This window comes from Mus caroli, unplaced genomic scaffold (genome assembly GCF_978045245.1).
Source record: "Mus caroli unplaced genomic scaffold, Mus_caroli_1 scaffold_15, whole genome shotgun sequence".
NCBI classification, from domain to species: Eukaryota; Metazoa; Chordata; class Mammalia; order Rodentia; family Muridae; genus Mus; species Mus caroli.
The window spans coordinates 64,833,107-64,849,108 of record NW_028227270.1 but is presented as its reverse complement, the minus strand read 5'-3'; the positions used below and the strand labels follow the sequence as shown (position 1 = coordinate 64,849,108).

Below are 16,002 nucleotides of genomic sequence, written 5' to 3'. Positions count from 1 at the left end.
GGTTGGGAGTGTCAACGTGTGGGCAAGATGAACCTGGGTGTCTCTAAGCTCATTGTTGAGAGGCCAGGGCATGAGGTTAAGGCAAGCAGAAGCACCAGAGATTCTGTCTTTAAAGGAGGTGCAGCTGAAGCAGGAAGTCCAAGGATTGAGAAGCCAGGTACTTGGTAGCCAGAGCAGCTTCTTACGCACAGGTGGAGCAGAGTCCAGAGGCAGCAGGGAGCAGAAAACAGGCCCTGGTTAATTATCTCGTTCAGGAAGGCTGGCACCTGGAGAACACGGGCTGTTCCTCTCATGACTGGAACCGCGTAGGCACTGGTAAAACTCTCTGCATGTGCATGTGTGTGGCATGTGTGCATGAGTGTGAGTTTCATATACATGTGTGTGTGTGTGTGTGTGTCCTGTGTTTAAGTCAAACGTTAACAATGAGCATCTTTCTTCACCGCCTTCTACTTTGCTCTGAGTCTCTGAAACTGTGGCTCACTGATTCTAGCTAGTCCACCTAGCCAGTTCGCCACGGGGATCTTATCTCTGCCTGCCAGGAGCTGAGGATACAGGTAGCATCTCACCATGGCTGTTTTGTGGGTTCACACATTCTTTATTTGGCAAGCTATCATCCCACCCCCAATCTCAGCAGAACTTATAAAGAGAATAGTTGTTTCCTTTGTTCTTTATGTGTACAGATTTTGTTTTTTTCGAGACAGGGTTTCTCTGTATAGCCCTGGCTGTCCTGGAACTCACTCTGTAGACCAGGCTGGCCTCGAACTCAGAAACCTGCCTGCCCCTGCCTCCCAAGTGCTGGGATTAAAGGCGTGTGCCACCACTGCCCGGCTGTGTACAGATGTTTTAAGGGCACACTTGTCTGTGTACTGCATGCAAGCCCATGGAAGGCAGAAGAGGGCATTTGGTTTTGAACTCGGATCCTCTGGCAGAACAAGCAGTCAGTGCTCTTAACTGCTGAGCCATCTCTCTAACCCCTACCTCACCTCAGGTGAAAAATCTTAATGGAGGATTAGGTCTCATACATAATCTAGTCTTTTCGGTGTTGTAGATGTTTTGGGGGAGGGTTTTTAAAATTTGTTTTGAGGTATGCTCTCATTTTGTATGTTCAGCTGACTTAGAACTTGCTATGAAGACCAGGCTGTCCTCAAACAGAGTTCCATCTGCTTCTGCCTTCTGAGTAAGGCAGCCTGTGCTTTCTTCTCCATGTGTGTATGGTGCTGAACACTGAACCCAGGGTCTACCTCATACCAGGTAGGTCCTATACCACTGAGTTCTGACTCCCTTCCCATATGTCTTTATCTTAGTTTTAGTTTCTTTCTAGTTGGTAAAACAGCCAGAGGTTCTCCAGATGTGTCTGCTGACTGCCTAAGTCCCATCAGCCACTAGTGTTTTGGATGTAAACAAGCGGTAGCCCTTCTGTTTGTCCCTCACCCCATACCCCCTAGTGCTCGGCACCTTCGCCAGAGCTTGGCTGTTCTTGGCCAAGTCTAACTGGTAGCTTTTCCAAGGAGGAGAGCCAGTTTACTGCAGGACAAAAGGCCCTGACTGGTCTGTGAATGACTCTCCTGAGCCTGGAAAGGCCAGGTTCACAGTCCGCCTGGTTGGGCCATGCTCACCCTTCTGACTCAGGTCTGGAGCACTTCTGTCAACAGGCCTTACATCTCCTTCTGTTTGGTTGTCTTGCCTGCTGCACAGAGCCACACAGAGCCCAACCCACGTGCCTCATGTTCATCTGCTCAAGCAGCTTTTAGCCCAGTGGTGGCTCAAGTCAGGCTCAGGACACTAGGCGCCTGGGGCCCAGTGTCAAGCCTGGTGTTTGCTACATTGAACGCAAGGGTACTGTGTGCCAGTGGGGATCCCGGAGAAAGTGAGGCAGTGTGAACTGTGGGCCAGAGGCAGAATGGAGGGGAAGTTGATAGGCAAGCTTTATTACTGGTCAATCTGTACAGTCTGAGGGAGGAGGTAGGGCAGAGTGTGGCTCCTCCCTGGGCCACCTGGCTTGTCCCTGCAGGTCAGAGTAGACGGGATATGTTTGAAGTTGTTCCTGGTCTTGGGAGATCACCTCTGTCCTGCAGTGGCTGGCCACTCAGGCCTTCAGGGCCGGTCACAGGGGGCGGGGCCCTTCTTCCGTTCTCGGGTCAGCAGGGTCACCAGCTTGGCCTTGATGCCTGCCTGTGCTCCAGAGCGGCTGGCGCTTCCGGTCTCATCCAACTCCAGTTCCAGCAGCCTCCGGTACTGGGCTTCCAGATTGCTGTCGTGGGCCGAGCCAGGCCAACTCAGATCCTCAGTGTTATGGTAGATGGGGCTGCCCAGGGGGCTGCGGCCACCAGGGGGGCCCTCTTGGGCTTCAGGACCCCCATTGGTCAGCCCAGGGCTGGCCTCCAGCATGCACACGTTCTCATAGAGATGCTCCGCCATGCCTGTGTGCTTGCTGGTCTGCTTGCACACGGACGCATAGAGACCGGATGCCGGTCCTTCTTGTGTGGGGTTGAGCAGCAGTGGTAGGCTTTGAGGCCCGGGATCAGTTAGAGGCAGCTTTTTGGAAGTGGGCAGCTCAAATCCTGGGGCTACCTCCCGAAGCTCTCCAGGGGGCTCTAGGGAGGGCAGGGAGAGGGCCCGAGGCAGGGGGCAGGGTGGGGACATGGCCAGCTCTGGAAGACGCTCCCGCTGACGGGCAATGGCGGCAGCCACAGCCCCACATATGTCTGGGGCACGCGGGCTACTGAAGGCAAAAAGGCCCTCACCTGAGTCACAGCGTCGGCCAGCCTCAAAAGAGAACACACCCTGCACACAAGTGACACGGGCAGGGATCAGTGGCCGCCAAGCAGCCAGGGCACTGACCACTTACCGCCTGGGTGCCCGGCACCTCACCTTGTCAGAGCCGTACTTGCGCAGGAAACGGTAGGGCCAGCTAAAACAGGCCTGGGGCTTGGATGTCTCCCTCAGTTGGATGTCATCTTGACCCAGCACCAGGAGGTAGGGTCCTTTCAGCTGGCAGCGGGCGGTGGCCTCTGTCCTCTGCACGATCACGGGAAACTCGGTCACTGTACTCGGGAAGCAAGGGCATTTCATCAGTTCCCAGACACCACTACTGGGGTAGGGGCAAGGCTGCCCCAGGGTCTCCCCCAATTCACCTTCCTGCCAGGAGGAGTAGATAGAGTTTTCCTCCATGGGAACAAAGCCCCTTTTTGGACTCTCAGCCTGTCCTGATCCTGACGAACATTCTCCGGTACCCTGAGGAATAGATTTAAGTCGTCCGTTAGAGTCCACCCTGTTCTTCCTCCCCCCCCATCCCTTTCATGGGCTCAGCAGACAAAACTTCCACCACCAGGTCCCACTCTGACCCACACTGCCGGGCTCTCCTGAGTCATTTCCTATCTGTACTATGGGGCAGCACTCCCCACTGGGCTCCCCTGGTAGTGTTGGTCTTGGAGTAAGGCTATTCCTGGTGCCATCAGGCACTAAGCAACTGCAAGCATGCATCTACAGCCCATGTGCTGGCTTGCATATAGCTCTGGGGGCATGCAGCAGTGAAGAGGCAGGGGTAGCACCAAGCAAATGTCTGGGCTTCTTCTATAGTCACTTGCAAGTCACCCTTGACCTCCCCTGACCTCCATCCTACAGCCAGTCCTTATCTGTTAGGAAATGGCCACCATGATCACCTTGACCCATGAGCACCGCCAAAGCCTAACCCCTCCTCCTCTTCCTTTACTTCGTCCTGTGCTTTTCTTTTTTTCTATTTTACTCTCTCTCTTTCTTTTTTTGTTTTTTTTTGTTTTTTGTTTTTTTGTTTTTTCGAGACAGGGTTTCTCTGTGTAGCCTTGGCTGTCCTGGAACTCACTCTGTAGAGCAGGTTGGCCTCAAACTCAGAAATCCGCCTGCCTCTGCCTCCCAAGTACTGGGATTAAAGGTGTGCGCCACCACTGACCATCTGTGCTTTTCTTTCTTTCCTTTATTATTATTATTTTTCAAGACAGGGTTTCTCGGGGGCTGGTGAGATGGCTCAGTGGGTAAGAGCACCCGACTGCTCTTCCGAAGGTCCAGAGTTCAAATCCCAGCAACCACATGGTGGCTCACAACCATCCGTAACGAGATCTGGCGCCCTCTTCTGGAGTGTCTGAAGTATAGCTACAGTGTACTTACATATAATAAATAAATAAATCTTTAAAAAAAAAAAGACAGGGTTTCTCTGTGTAGCCCTGGCTGTCCTGGAACTCACTTATTTCCTTGTACACCAGGCTGGCCTTGAACTCAGAGACTGACCAGACTCTGCCTCCCAAGCACAGGGACTAAAGGAATGTGCCACCACTGCCTGGCTCTCTGTGCATGCCACCACTGCCTGGCTCTCTGTGCGTGTCTTAATTAAAAAACAAAAGTGATAAGCTCGGTGGTGGTGTGGTAGTAGCCGTGCAAGCGGTGCATGCCTTTAATCTCAACATTTGGGAGGTAAGCAGGTGGATCAGAGCTAGCCTGGTCTACAGAGTAAGTTCTAGAAGAGCCAGGGCTACACGGAGAAACCTTTGTCTCAAAACAAACCAACAATACAAGTGAAGACTACTATTCTTTTTTATTTTTCCAATTTCATTTTATGAGTATTGGTGTGAGGGTGTCAGGTCCTCTGGAACTGGAGTTACAGACAGCTGTGAGCTGCCATGTGGGTGCTGGGAACTGAACTCAGCTACTCTGGGAGAGCAGTCAGTGCTTTTAACTACAGACTCATTTCTCCAGTCCTCAACATTGCTATTTTAAGGCACCCAGTTCGGTGGATTTTGGTACATTCACAAGTTTGTACAGTTGTCAGCAGCACCTAATCCAGAACCTGCCATTGTGTCCAACAGAAGCCTGTCCCCATGAGGCAGCTGTCGGAACCCTCTCCCTGAGCACCACATGCACCTGCCGCCTGGCTATGCCGATATCCTTATTCTGAGTGTCCTGTGAAGTTTAAACATTAGGAAATCGCACATGTTGCCGTTTGGTGTCTTATGTCATATTTCAACATTAGTTGTTCTTTATCTTGGTTTTGAGACAGGGTCTCAAGTAGCCCAGGCTGGCCTGGAACTGGCCACGGAACTGATCCTTCTCCCTCTGCCTTCCAAATGCTGAGGTCATAGACTGTGGCACCTGGCCCAGCCCAAGGTCTGGTTTATCTCTTCCTTGGGGGATGGTCTTGTGCTGTCTCACTGTGGGGGATTACACAGTGCTGCTGTGAGCACTGGCCCACGTTCTGCCCGCACCTTCTTTCATTCTCTGGGCTATATGTCAAGTGGGGAGAATGGCAGCCGTATAATGGCGTCATGATGGATTTTTCTTTAAGTGGTTACTACCTATTGTTATATGTAAGGATGCTGTGTCTGTGTGCCACATACGTACAGTGCCCATGGAGGTCAGAAAGGGGTGTCTGAACCCCTGGGACTTACAGTTCTGAGCTGCCATGTGGGTGCTGGGAATTGAACCCAGGACCTCCACAGAGCAGCCAGTGCTCTTTTTTTTTTTTTTTTTTTAAGATTTATTTATTTATTACATGTAAGTACACTGTAGCTGTCTTCAGACACACCAGAAGAGGGCATCAGATCTCATTACAGATGGTTGTGAGCCACCATGTGGTTGCTGGGATTTGAACTCAAGACCTTTGGAATAGCAGTCAGTGCTCTTACCCGCTGAGCCATCTCTCCAGCTGCTCTGCCTCCCAAGATCAACTTGCTGAGGAAGTCAGGCGTGTTTGTCTCTTCTGTCATGAACCCTGAGACTTTACCACCATTAGCCTCTGGCTTTAATACCCAAAGCCATCCCCTTCGGTCCATCAGAAAACCTCTCACCCACACGTGGCCCCAAGTGGATTCAATAGGCTCTCACTGAACATTCCAACGTCTTCACACTTGTGTGCCTAAGCCGCTGGTTGGCCTACTTCTGCTCCTTTACACACACCATGTTTTCCTGCCCCAGGGCCTTTGCTCATGATACCATTGTATTGCAGTACCTGTCCATTTGGCTCAGACACCTGTCTCAGACTGCTGCCTTGGGGGCTTGCTCTTGTCATTCAGGGCTCAGGCCCACGCATCCTCCTGACCTACGGTTTCATTTTCTCTATAACATGCATAGAATATAGGATCCTTCTATGGGTTTCTAAGCTGTTGCTCATATTCGCAGGGTTTGGCAATGTTTACCACGTGGCAGGATCTGACTAAGCAAGGACATGGGTGAGTGGGGTGAGGTGGTCCCAGCAGGCTAGTTCACATCACTCACCGGGAAGGCCAGCTGGCAGATGGGGTCCACCCAGGACTGGCGGTGCTGTGCAGCCAGCAGGTGGCTTCGCTCAGTGGTGGTAATCAGGAAGGCACCAGTGTCTCTGGGACAGCTCTCGCCATCCGCAGGCAGGACAGATACACAGTCAGCCAAGCGTATGACCCGGCGTTCCCCTCGACGGCTGGGCCCTGTGGACCTGTCGCCTGCTGGTCCCAGGCCACCATCACGCACGTCCCAGCTTTCTAGCCGAGCTACGCCTGATGGGCCTCCCGCATACAGCAGAGCCCACACTTTGCGCCAGCATTTCTGTAAGAAAGGAGACCCTTGGGAACAAAGCTACCCCCTGCCCCTTGGCTCTGTGTAAGCTGCTTAACAACTGGCTAGCTGACTTCTGCCTTCCTAAGACTTTAGGCTACAGAGGAAGGAGGAGGCCTTGCTGGGGCAGGGGTAGGCAGGGAGAAGTCCATACTTGGGGTTGGTCAGCCCTGAGTTCAAATCACACCTTGCCCTCATCTGGATGACCTGCACAGTTACTAGTATCTAATGGTTGGGGCAGAGCAACTGACACTGTTGTTACACAACCCAAAAGGGCACTTGGGCCATGGGCTGGGTGGGGTGGGAAGGCAGCCTCTGCTTCATGCTGGTAAGGAAGGAAACATGCAAATGACATCTAGCGAAGGAAACAGACGGTTTATCTGCCCAGGTGCAGCTGTAGCTTAACTGTGGGTGTACAGACTGATGCTCAAGGAGAAAAAAACAAAAAGCCAATCCTCACCCCATCTCCTCCCCAGTACCCGGAGAACCAGCCTTTGTCTGCTCCATCCTCGGAGGGCTCCCGCCACACAGGCCCTGGCCTTCTCCAGGAGCCTTGGAGCCATTATACACATAGGTTTTGATTCTTATAGTCCTCTCGTGGTCTGGGCATCTCTACCACTATGTGAGGCAGTCTTACAAAGGATGCTTCATCCCTAACCTTCTTGGGCCAAGAGCCTCCACTTTCAAATTGCCGGGTTTCACCTCACCCAGACCCCGTCCCCAGTTCCCTCAGGTCTAGTTAAGCTGTGTGACCAAGCAGGGGTTTCCCTCCTCTGCCCATGGCTGGCAGCCTGGGGTTCCCACCTTGCCAAACTTCACGTGCTGCTGGTAGAGGATGCCGTCTTTGACAGGGGGCTCCACAGACTCCATGGCCACTGCAGTTCTGAAGTTCCGAGGAGACTGGTACAGGCTGGACAGGAACTTCTCTTACTTCTCGTTTTTTGGCCACTTCCCCCTCCCTCTGTCCAGAGACAGCTGCAGGGCCAGGGGGAGGGGAGCCCAGGCTTCACTTAAGGGACAGTGCTCAGAACCAATCTCTCCCTTAGGGTTCTTGCTGCTCCAAGGAGACCATACCTGCCTATGGGGAGCTTGAGGCCAGCGGGGTTGGGGATGGGGTGTGGGGCAAGGACCGCCTCTTGCACATGCACCTGGATCAGCCGGATCTGAGTGTCTGACCACAGGGTGGACACCCTGAGTCATGAGCTCCGAACCCTCCCCCATTCCCAGACAGCTGTGCACCGTGAGGATGGGAGTACACAGTCTTGGACCCTTCTCTTTCCACATTGCTCAACTGGCTGCCATTCTGAGTGGCACATTTGCCTTTCTTCTAGGACTGGGTTCAACCCAGGGCCTTGGGTGTGCTAAGGCAACTGATGTTATCACTCAGAAATATTTCTTTTTTTTTTTTTTTTGTTTTTTGGTTTTTCGAGACAGGGTTTCTCTGTGTAGCCCTGGCTGTCCTGGAACTCACTTTGTAGACCAGGCCGGCCTCGAACTCAGAAATCCGCCTGCCTCTGCCTCCCGAGTGCTGGGATTAAAGGCGTGCGCCACCACGCCCGGCTCAGAAATATTTCTAAAGCTCACTTTCTCCTCTCGATCCTCACACCACCTGGGCCCTCCCTGGCTGTGTCCACCAATCCTGTTGTTCCCTTGAGTCTAGTCTGGGCAACTCTACACCATCTGCTCTCGCTTGCCTTTAATCCCTGAAGTGCAGTTCTTCAGATGAGGCCCTTCTGGGCACCCCTTACCACTGCCCTGCCCTGCCACAGGTAGCTGCTTCCTCCTGGAGGCCTTGCCTGACTGCTCTCCAAGGCTGGAGAGTGAAGCCCCACACAACAGACATTTCAGGCAGCAGGCCTCAAGGGCTCCATATCCAGTCTCACTGTTTGTCGTGAGTGTGGGCGGCAGGCCCCCAGTATGCTCCCCAGGGAGGTCACATGCTTTAAAGCATTGCTTCCTGCCCAGTGGCTTTGCCCTACCCCACCTGACCTGCCTTGTACTGGAGGCCAGTTTTGGGGCTTTGCATGAATACAAATTATGGAAGTATCTTGTCACCTGTGTAATGTCACTTTGTGTAAGAATGCTGTAACTCATCTGAGGAATGCTGTTTGGGGGGGGTGTTACACAGTACACATGGAAATACACCCATGAGGTCTTTGGCACTTGGCTCCATGCCCACCGTGGTTGTGGCCCAGGCAGCTCTGAGCTCACACAGCCTGATTCTGCCCTCTGCGTTCTCATTGACAGTTCAGCGATGAGGAAATCAAGGCTGATAACTTGAGTAACTTGCCTGAGGCCACACACCGAGTAACAGCCAGACTGAGCAACTGCTACCTTTGCTGAGTCAGCACAAGCCTTGCAGAGTCCCCATGCAGAAGGGCTGCGAGGAGACACCTGCAACCTGCTGTACCTTTCCTTTGGCCTTCTTACTGCAAGGTGATGTCCTGGTTGGTGGGCCAGCCAGTCTTGCAACATCTGCATGTACACATCTTACCTGTGGCTCCCCAGCTGTGGCAGCGTCAGCCTGGCTGGTTTCTGTCTTTATAGCCCAGGGAAGAGTGGGGCAGGACAGAGTTAGAGGGTGCCTGTGGCCAGAATGACAGTTCTGTGGCATCTGCCACTTCCTCAGCAGACAGAGCAGAGGACTTCTGGCTGGGAACTTGCACAGGCAGGGAGGGCAGCCATTACAGGGAAGACTAAAGCTGATGGCAGTGTCAGATAGGAGGGAAACCAGGACACAAACATTTCCCTGTGACCCCCTAACAGTGGCTCCCAAGTTACAAGGCATTCCTGACCAGATACCCTGAGCCCAGATGGGGACACCAGCCAGCAAGTCTGTTCTATAGGAGGCTGGCAACTCTGGAAGCTGCAGATGTCTTGCCTCAGGGTGGTACTGCAGGCAGAGGCTTGTGCAGGACCCAAGGGGCAGGTAGGTGGGTGAGAGAGGAAGAACTGGTCCAAGAAAAGGGACTGTGCTTTAATGCTGGGGAAGAGAACAAAAATAGTAATTCTGAGGGCACTGGGGCTGCCCAGGCCAGCTGGGCCGGGAGGCTGGCTTCTTGTCTTGAGCGCTGGTGTACACATGGCCGGTGTCCTAGCATTGGACTCTTGGGGAGAAGAGAGAAGACAGACGGCTCAGAAGTCCATGGAGCTGTGGGCCAGGTAGTCTTTGCGGCCAATGTTGCTGACCTGCTTGGTCTGCATAGCTTCGAGTTTGGGGCAGTCAGTGATCCGATGGCCAAGGCCTCCACAGAAGGCACAGCCCCGTTCTCCTGTGGGTGAAGAGAAGGGTCAGCAAGGTCACAGGACCAAGTTTCAGGTCCTGGGTCTTGACCCCAGCTGGACCTACCAGCCAGCACTGGATTCCTGGTATTTCAATCTGTTTGCCTTACTAGCCCCAAGAAACCCAGCTGTAGACTGAAGACTAGAGCCCCTGCTCAACACAGTCAGCACTCACCTCCAATGTCCAGCATGGACTCGTCCCCACAGTGCAGCACTTGCAGAACAGGTGGTACCTTCTGCTTGGCCTCCAGCAACAAGGCTTTGAGGTCCATGAGCACTGACTCATCTGAGGGAGAGACAATGAGCACCATTAGGGTCTATCCTGGCTTCAGAACCCAAGGCAGAGCCAGGCAGCTATGTGGAGGGCCTCACCGCAGGCCTTGTTGATGAAGGTGGTAGCGATGCCTGTGTTTCCTGAACGCCCAGTGCGGCCAATTCTGTGCACTGCAAAGAAAGGAACAGGCTCTGGTCGACTTCCCGGAGGCCTAGCCCTCCTCTTGTCCAGCCCACCAATCCCCATGCTCTGTACCATAGTTTTCGATCTCTTCAGGCATGTCATAGTTGATGACATGCTGGATGGCAGGAAAGTCCAGGCCTTTAGAGGCCACATCTGTGGCCACTAAGACGTCCTTCTTGCCTTCCCGGAATGCCTCAATGGCCTTGGTCCGCTCTTCCTGGTCTGGGGCGGGTCAGGTAGGTGTCAGAACTAAAGTAGGAGTGTTGGAAGTAGTGCAGGCTAGCCAGGCAGGGAAGGGGAAGGGGATAGAGAGGAAGGCAGGAAGCTGTCATGGCAGCAGGGCTATGCCAATGTGTTGACCATCCTGACCTTTGCCCCCATGAATGGCTACAGCCTCAACACCCTTGAGCAGGAGGTATTCGTGAATGGCATCCACATCTGCTTTCTTCTCTGCAAAGATGAGCACCTGCCCCGAAAAGGCCGCTCCAGTTAGAAAGTATCACACTGACTCCCACCTAGCATACATCCCTCCCATCCCATTTTATCATGGGAACTCTGGGCCCAGCCTGGCCCAGCTATACTCACAGGTGGGGGTGTCTTCTGCAGGCACTCAAGCAAGTACACCATCTTGGCTTCCTCCTTCACATACTCCACCTCCTGCCACCAGAAGGGCCAGGTCAGGGGACCCCAAGGTTCAGCTCACCAGTCATGGCCGACACTGGAGCTGGGCTCGCAGTCTGCGCTAGGTGACCAGAAGCCCCTTGCTGTGAGGACTAGACAGCCTAAGAACGGCCTTGGCTAAAGGCCACAGGTGGACTCTTTGGTTAACTTCAAGGGAGCAAGGCAGCTTTAGCCTATACTAGTAAGACTCTGTCTATAAGGAGTGTGTGCCTACCTGGATGACATCAAGGCTGGCTGCTCCAGCACGACCCACATTGATGGTGACAGGCTTTACCAAGGCACTCTTGGCAAAGTTTTGAATCTTCTTCGGCATGGTGGCACTGAAGAGCAGAGTCTGCCGTTGGCCCTGAGAAAGGCGGTGGTTCTCAACCTGAGGGTCTCAACCCCTTTGGGGGGGGTCCCATATCAGACAGCCTTCATATCAGATGTTTACAATATAATTCACAATAGTAACAACATTACAGTTATGAAGTGGTGCTATAAATTAACTTTATGGTTGGGTCACCACCTTGCAAGGAGCTGTTGTCTCATCAATCGTTAGGAAGGTTAAGAACCACTGAGCTATGTCGGGCATGGTGGTGCACACCTTTAATTTCAGCACTCGGGAGGCGGAGGCAGGCGGTAGCAGGTGGATTTCTGAGTTCGAGGCCAGCCTAGTCTACAAAGTGAGTTTCAGGGCAGCCAGAGCTACACAGAGAAACCCTGTCTCAAAAAAAAAAAAAAAAGGACCACTGGGCTAAGGGCATGCAGAACTAGACAGAGGGCACACAGGGGATGCTGTCAGGGGATGCTGAACAGCTGAGCCACAGAGCCTGAGAAGCAGAGGGCATACAGTGCAGGGACCCTGCAGCTCAGCTTGCAGTACATGAGTGTATTTACGTGCAGGGGTCGGGCACCTTGAAGTAGGAGAAGATGGTGCGAATGTCACCCTCAAAGCCCATGTCAATCATGCGGTCAGCTTCATCCAGGGCTAGGTAGCGGCAGATGTCTAGGCTGACCATTTTCTTCTGTAGCAAATCCATGAGGCGTCCAGGTGTGGCTACCATCATGTGCACACCACTGAGAACAAAGAAACCCTGAGTTTTGGGTTCCTGGGTATCTCTATGACCTACCAAGAGGCTGTACACTGCCTTGTGCTTTCGCTGTCTCCTCCCCTGGCTCTCAGCACTTCCCAGGCTATCTTCTGTATAACAAAAGCAGCTTATTTAGTAAGGGCTAGACCTTTCTGGCCAGCACTTATTTTGTCATGCCTTCCCCACAAGAGCTATCCTGAGTCTCTAGAGGTTTTCTCCTGGTTCCTGCACCCCTTTACTGGCCTTGCTGGGCTCACATTTCTGATGAGCTATCTGTTATACACCTGCATCCTCCCTGAGCCTCGGAATACCTCAGACATAGGGTGGGTTCTGGTATGACTATCATCTTGGGGCCTGGTCCAGAGTGCTAGAGATGTCTGCTAGGATTGCACTACCTGGAAAGGACCGAGCAGAGGTGCTACTGGGGTCCGGTCCACATCAGTACCTTAGTCTGGTTAACCACAGTGAATAGTTCTGATTTTTCTGGATACCCCAGACTTCAATCTCTGAGCTTTCTACCTGAACTGACTCCCAATTTCAAATGGCACCTTCCCTGCAACGCCTTTTCTGACTTCCAATATCCCAGAGAATGGGACATTCCATTTGTTCTATTCCCACAATATCCAGCTACATCTTTCCATCCTACCCCAAACCGTTTTCCCTCAAGGACTGGACTCCCAGAAGAACTGTGTGAGGCCCATGCAGTAGCTAATCTAAAGGCTTCTTCTACCTCTCCGGACACTCAGGGGATGCCCCCGAGATCATCAGTACGTACTGTCGGATGGTCTCCATCTGCTCCTTCACCGACATGCCCCCAATGCAGAGGGCACAGCGAAGGAGGGGTGAGCTGTCCTCCTGCAGCAGACGGCAGTAATATTCCAGGATGCCGTGGGTTTGGCGAGCCAGCTCTCGCTATAGGCAGAGACAAGGCTGGTACCGGAAGCCAGCACAGTCCTTCTCCCGACCCCAGGATTAGCCTATCTTACCGAGGGGCAGATGATGAGCCCATAAGGCCCCTCCCGCTTGGAGAAAGGCAACCGCTTCTCCTGTTCCAGGCAGAACATGATGACGGGCAATGTGAACACCAGTGTCTTGCCTGACCCCGTGAAGGCAATGCCGATCATGTCCCGACCGGACAGACTGTCAGGAAAGGACAGCTTCAGGACTGGCCCAGCAGGAGACAGCTGGATAAATGGGCGTGGCTTCTCTGTTGCAGTCACACTCACAGCCCACACTTACATGGTAGGGATACCCTGGATCTGAATGGGTGTTGGGTGGAGGATGCCCTTTTTTTTCAGGCCCCGAAGGATAGCTGTAGTAAAGAACAGGAGTTTAATTGGCATCTTGAGTCCGGTAGAATTAGTTCTTCCCTGTAAGTTGTAAATCATGAAACAGAGGCTGGGGTGTCAGAAAACAGTAGGTCCAATGCCCACTGGCTCACTGGGCCTAAGTTCTCATGGAAGCTCTGTTGAAGCAGAAGATAGCCAAGGCACCTGAAAATAAGTCCAAAGAAACCCTTCCTCGCTAGGCGGTGGTGGCACACGCCTTTAATCCCGGCACTTGGGAGGAAGAATCAGGCAGATTTCTGAGTTCAAGGTTAGCCTGGTCTACAGAGTGAGTACCAGGACAGCCAGGGCTACACAGAGAAACCCTGTCTCAAACAAAACAAAACAAAACAAAAAATTAAACCCTTCCTCTAGCGAGGAATGGTGGGACATGCCTATAAGCCCTGAACCTAGGAGTCCCGTTGCACCAGGGACAATTAAGCCTCCAAAATGACACGTGGTTTCACAACTGCCCACAGGGTGTGGTGGTTATGCCCCCAGTGCTAGCTAGCACGAGCTTTCAGTAGGGATGCTGCAGGAGGACTGTTTTGGATTTGAGGTCAGCCTGGGCTGCCGAAAGAGATCCTGTCTCAAAAGAGCTCCTCCCCCCAAACCAAGTGCCACCAACAACCACAGAGAGACCTCCTATCTCCAACTCTCCATTCCCACTGCTGAGCGCAGTGGGTGCTGGGACACATAATCTCACAGGGGCAAGATGATAAAGCACAGTGCCTCCCTTCTCCTCGGGTACCTGCAGGAAACTTCATCTCCTTGAAGCTCTTGATGGGTGGCGGGATACCATCCCCCTCCACCAGGATGTGATACTTCTTCCGAACTCGCTCATGCCGCTCCTCAGACATGCTCAGGACATAACGCGGGGGTGTCCAACTATGGGTAGGCGATGGGCAGGAGAGGGCAACACGGTAGAGTATGGTGGGGCAGCTCCCTCCCCAGTCTGCACAGCTGGGCGTCAGGGTACCACTGCCAGTCCCAACCTCATATACTTACTGGAAAGGCATACCTAGTTTTGATTGGATCGTCATAGGTGATGCCTTTGGCCATTTCCTTCACTGACATCAAGGCTGAGGAGACAGACATGGCTCATTGAGCAAGACCACCCAAGAGGTCTCGCCTTTGAAATCGGGAGGAAGTGGCTCAGTCCACCTCTACTCTGAACCAACTATAATGGTACCTCGGCCTTCAGCCACACTCTCCAGAATCTTTTCTTCTTCCTTCAGTTGCTTTTCCTTGGCAGACTCCTTGCGTGCTGAGAAAAGAAGCCGAAGAGGTCAGAGAAGCAGGAGCACTGCGGCCTAGGCCCGTCCTCTCTCCTTCCTGCTAGGCCCACCTTCAGCCTTCTCTTTGAGGTGCTGGTGCTGATCCAGGAGGCTGACATTGGACTGAGGGCCCAGCGGGATGTCGTCCTCATCTCCTCGGGGCTCACTGCCACTGTCCTGCTGCTCTTCCTCCGTAGCGCCCTTGCGTCTTCGCTGCAGCAGCTTCTGGAGCTGAGGTCCCACCAGTGTCCCTCAGAGCCAAGCCCACGACCCGGCAGGTGAGGGGGCACAGCACTCGGGAGGGCATTTTCCGGGAAGGGAGTCGTGTGCACTGACGCGCACGTCTGTCCGGAACTCAGGTTCACTAGTCCCTGGTCTTCCTCAGAACCACGACCCAAGGTGGGACTACAGCTCCCCAGATCCCCCCTCCCGCTGACGGCCGGGGACACGTTGCCGTTGCACCAGGGATGCGGCCCCTCACCAGTAGCTGCCGGCGCTGCCGCAACGGCACATAGGGTACGTAGTCCTCGTCGTCCTCATCCTCGTCCTCGGAGCGGCTCCCACCCGCGGTCGCCTCGTCCGCGCGTGCCCGCTGCGGAGACCCGAGTCAGCCGCGGCCCCTCCCCCTGCCCGCACCCCCTCGCGTGAACCAAACCTCAGTCCCACCTTCCGCTCGGGTTCCGACTCCTCCATCGTAGGCCGCACACATGCGCAATGCCAGGGCATCTGAGCTCCAATCAGATAGGAAAAACTGCTGTGGTCGCCTAGCAACGGCGTGAGCGCCGGATCGCGAACCGGGACAATCTTCTTCCAGCGGCGCGTTTGTGGACGCGCAGCGGAGCCAATTGGGTCTGGCGAAGCCTTGTGGGTAGCGGGAGGATTTGAGGCATGCGCAGAAGACCCAAGTCGTAGGTTAAAGGATGAATCTGTTGAACACGCCCCACCCTCCGCACGCTCCCTGGGAGCGTTGTGCCCTCTGGCGGCCAGGAGTCTCAGCCCTGCAAGCGGTGCTCGCAGAATATTATTCCCCATTAGTGTGAGATAACACCGCTGTTCCGACGGGTCGGAAGTAAAATAATGGTCAAGGTCTTTTTTAACCTTGTATGTTATGTGTGTAAATGATATACATCTCAGAGTGACCACCTGGGAAGCTAGAGATAGCACAGAAGAGATGCTGGATCTGGGTTTTCGAGTTAGTGGAGGGAGGAGTCACCATCAGGAGAGCAGAAAAGGGGCTGAGAGTGTAGAGCAAATAACCAGATTCCTTAGGGCATCTGCAGAGATCTCAGGGGCTGGTGTGAGGTAAGGGGAAAAGGAGAAGGGCCCAGGTTGTCAGGAGTCCTACTTTA

At 53.5% G+C, this 16,002-nt stretch overlaps 2 protein-coding genes across 2 annotated transcripts; both read right to left on the bottom strand.

The window, feature by feature from the left end:
* Window positions 1-1,912: 1,912 nt before the first annotated feature.
* Window positions 1,913-9,286, bottom strand: Dok3 (docking protein 3). Its single transcript, XM_021180839.3, has 5 exons — window positions 7,363-9,286; window positions 6,244-6,549; window positions 3,135-3,234; window positions 2,872-3,044; window positions 1,913-2,784 (listed from the first exon to the last, which is right to left on the bottom strand). The coding sequence occupies exons 1-5, from the start codon at window positions 7,426-7,428 to the stop codon at window positions 2,095-2,097; spliced, it is 1,335 nt and encodes a 444-aa protein (XP_021036498.1). The 5' UTR covers window positions 7,429-9,286; the 3' UTR covers window positions 1,913-2,094.
* A 228-nt stretch (window positions 9,287-9,514) lies between these two features.
* Window positions 9,515-15,426, bottom strand: Ddx41 (DEAD-box helicase 41). Its single transcript, XM_021179795.2, has 17 exons — window positions 15,320-15,426; window positions 15,135-15,245; window positions 14,725-14,884; window positions 14,569-14,643; window positions 14,398-14,458; window positions 14,128-14,264; window positions 13,291-13,363; window positions 13,038-13,191; window positions 12,827-12,963; window positions 11,875-12,037; window positions 11,193-11,324; window positions 10,883-10,954; window positions 10,667-10,763; window positions 10,370-10,519; window positions 10,213-10,284; window positions 10,016-10,126; window positions 9,515-9,830 (listed from the first exon to the last, which is right to left on the bottom strand). Exons 1-17 carry the CDS (start codon window positions 15,377-15,379, stop codon window positions 9,694-9,696), a joined length of 1,902 nt encoding a protein of 633 aa, XP_021035454.1. The 5' UTR covers window positions 15,380-15,426; the 3' UTR covers window positions 9,515-9,693.
* Between the last annotated feature and the right edge of the window lie 576 nt (window positions 15,427-16,002).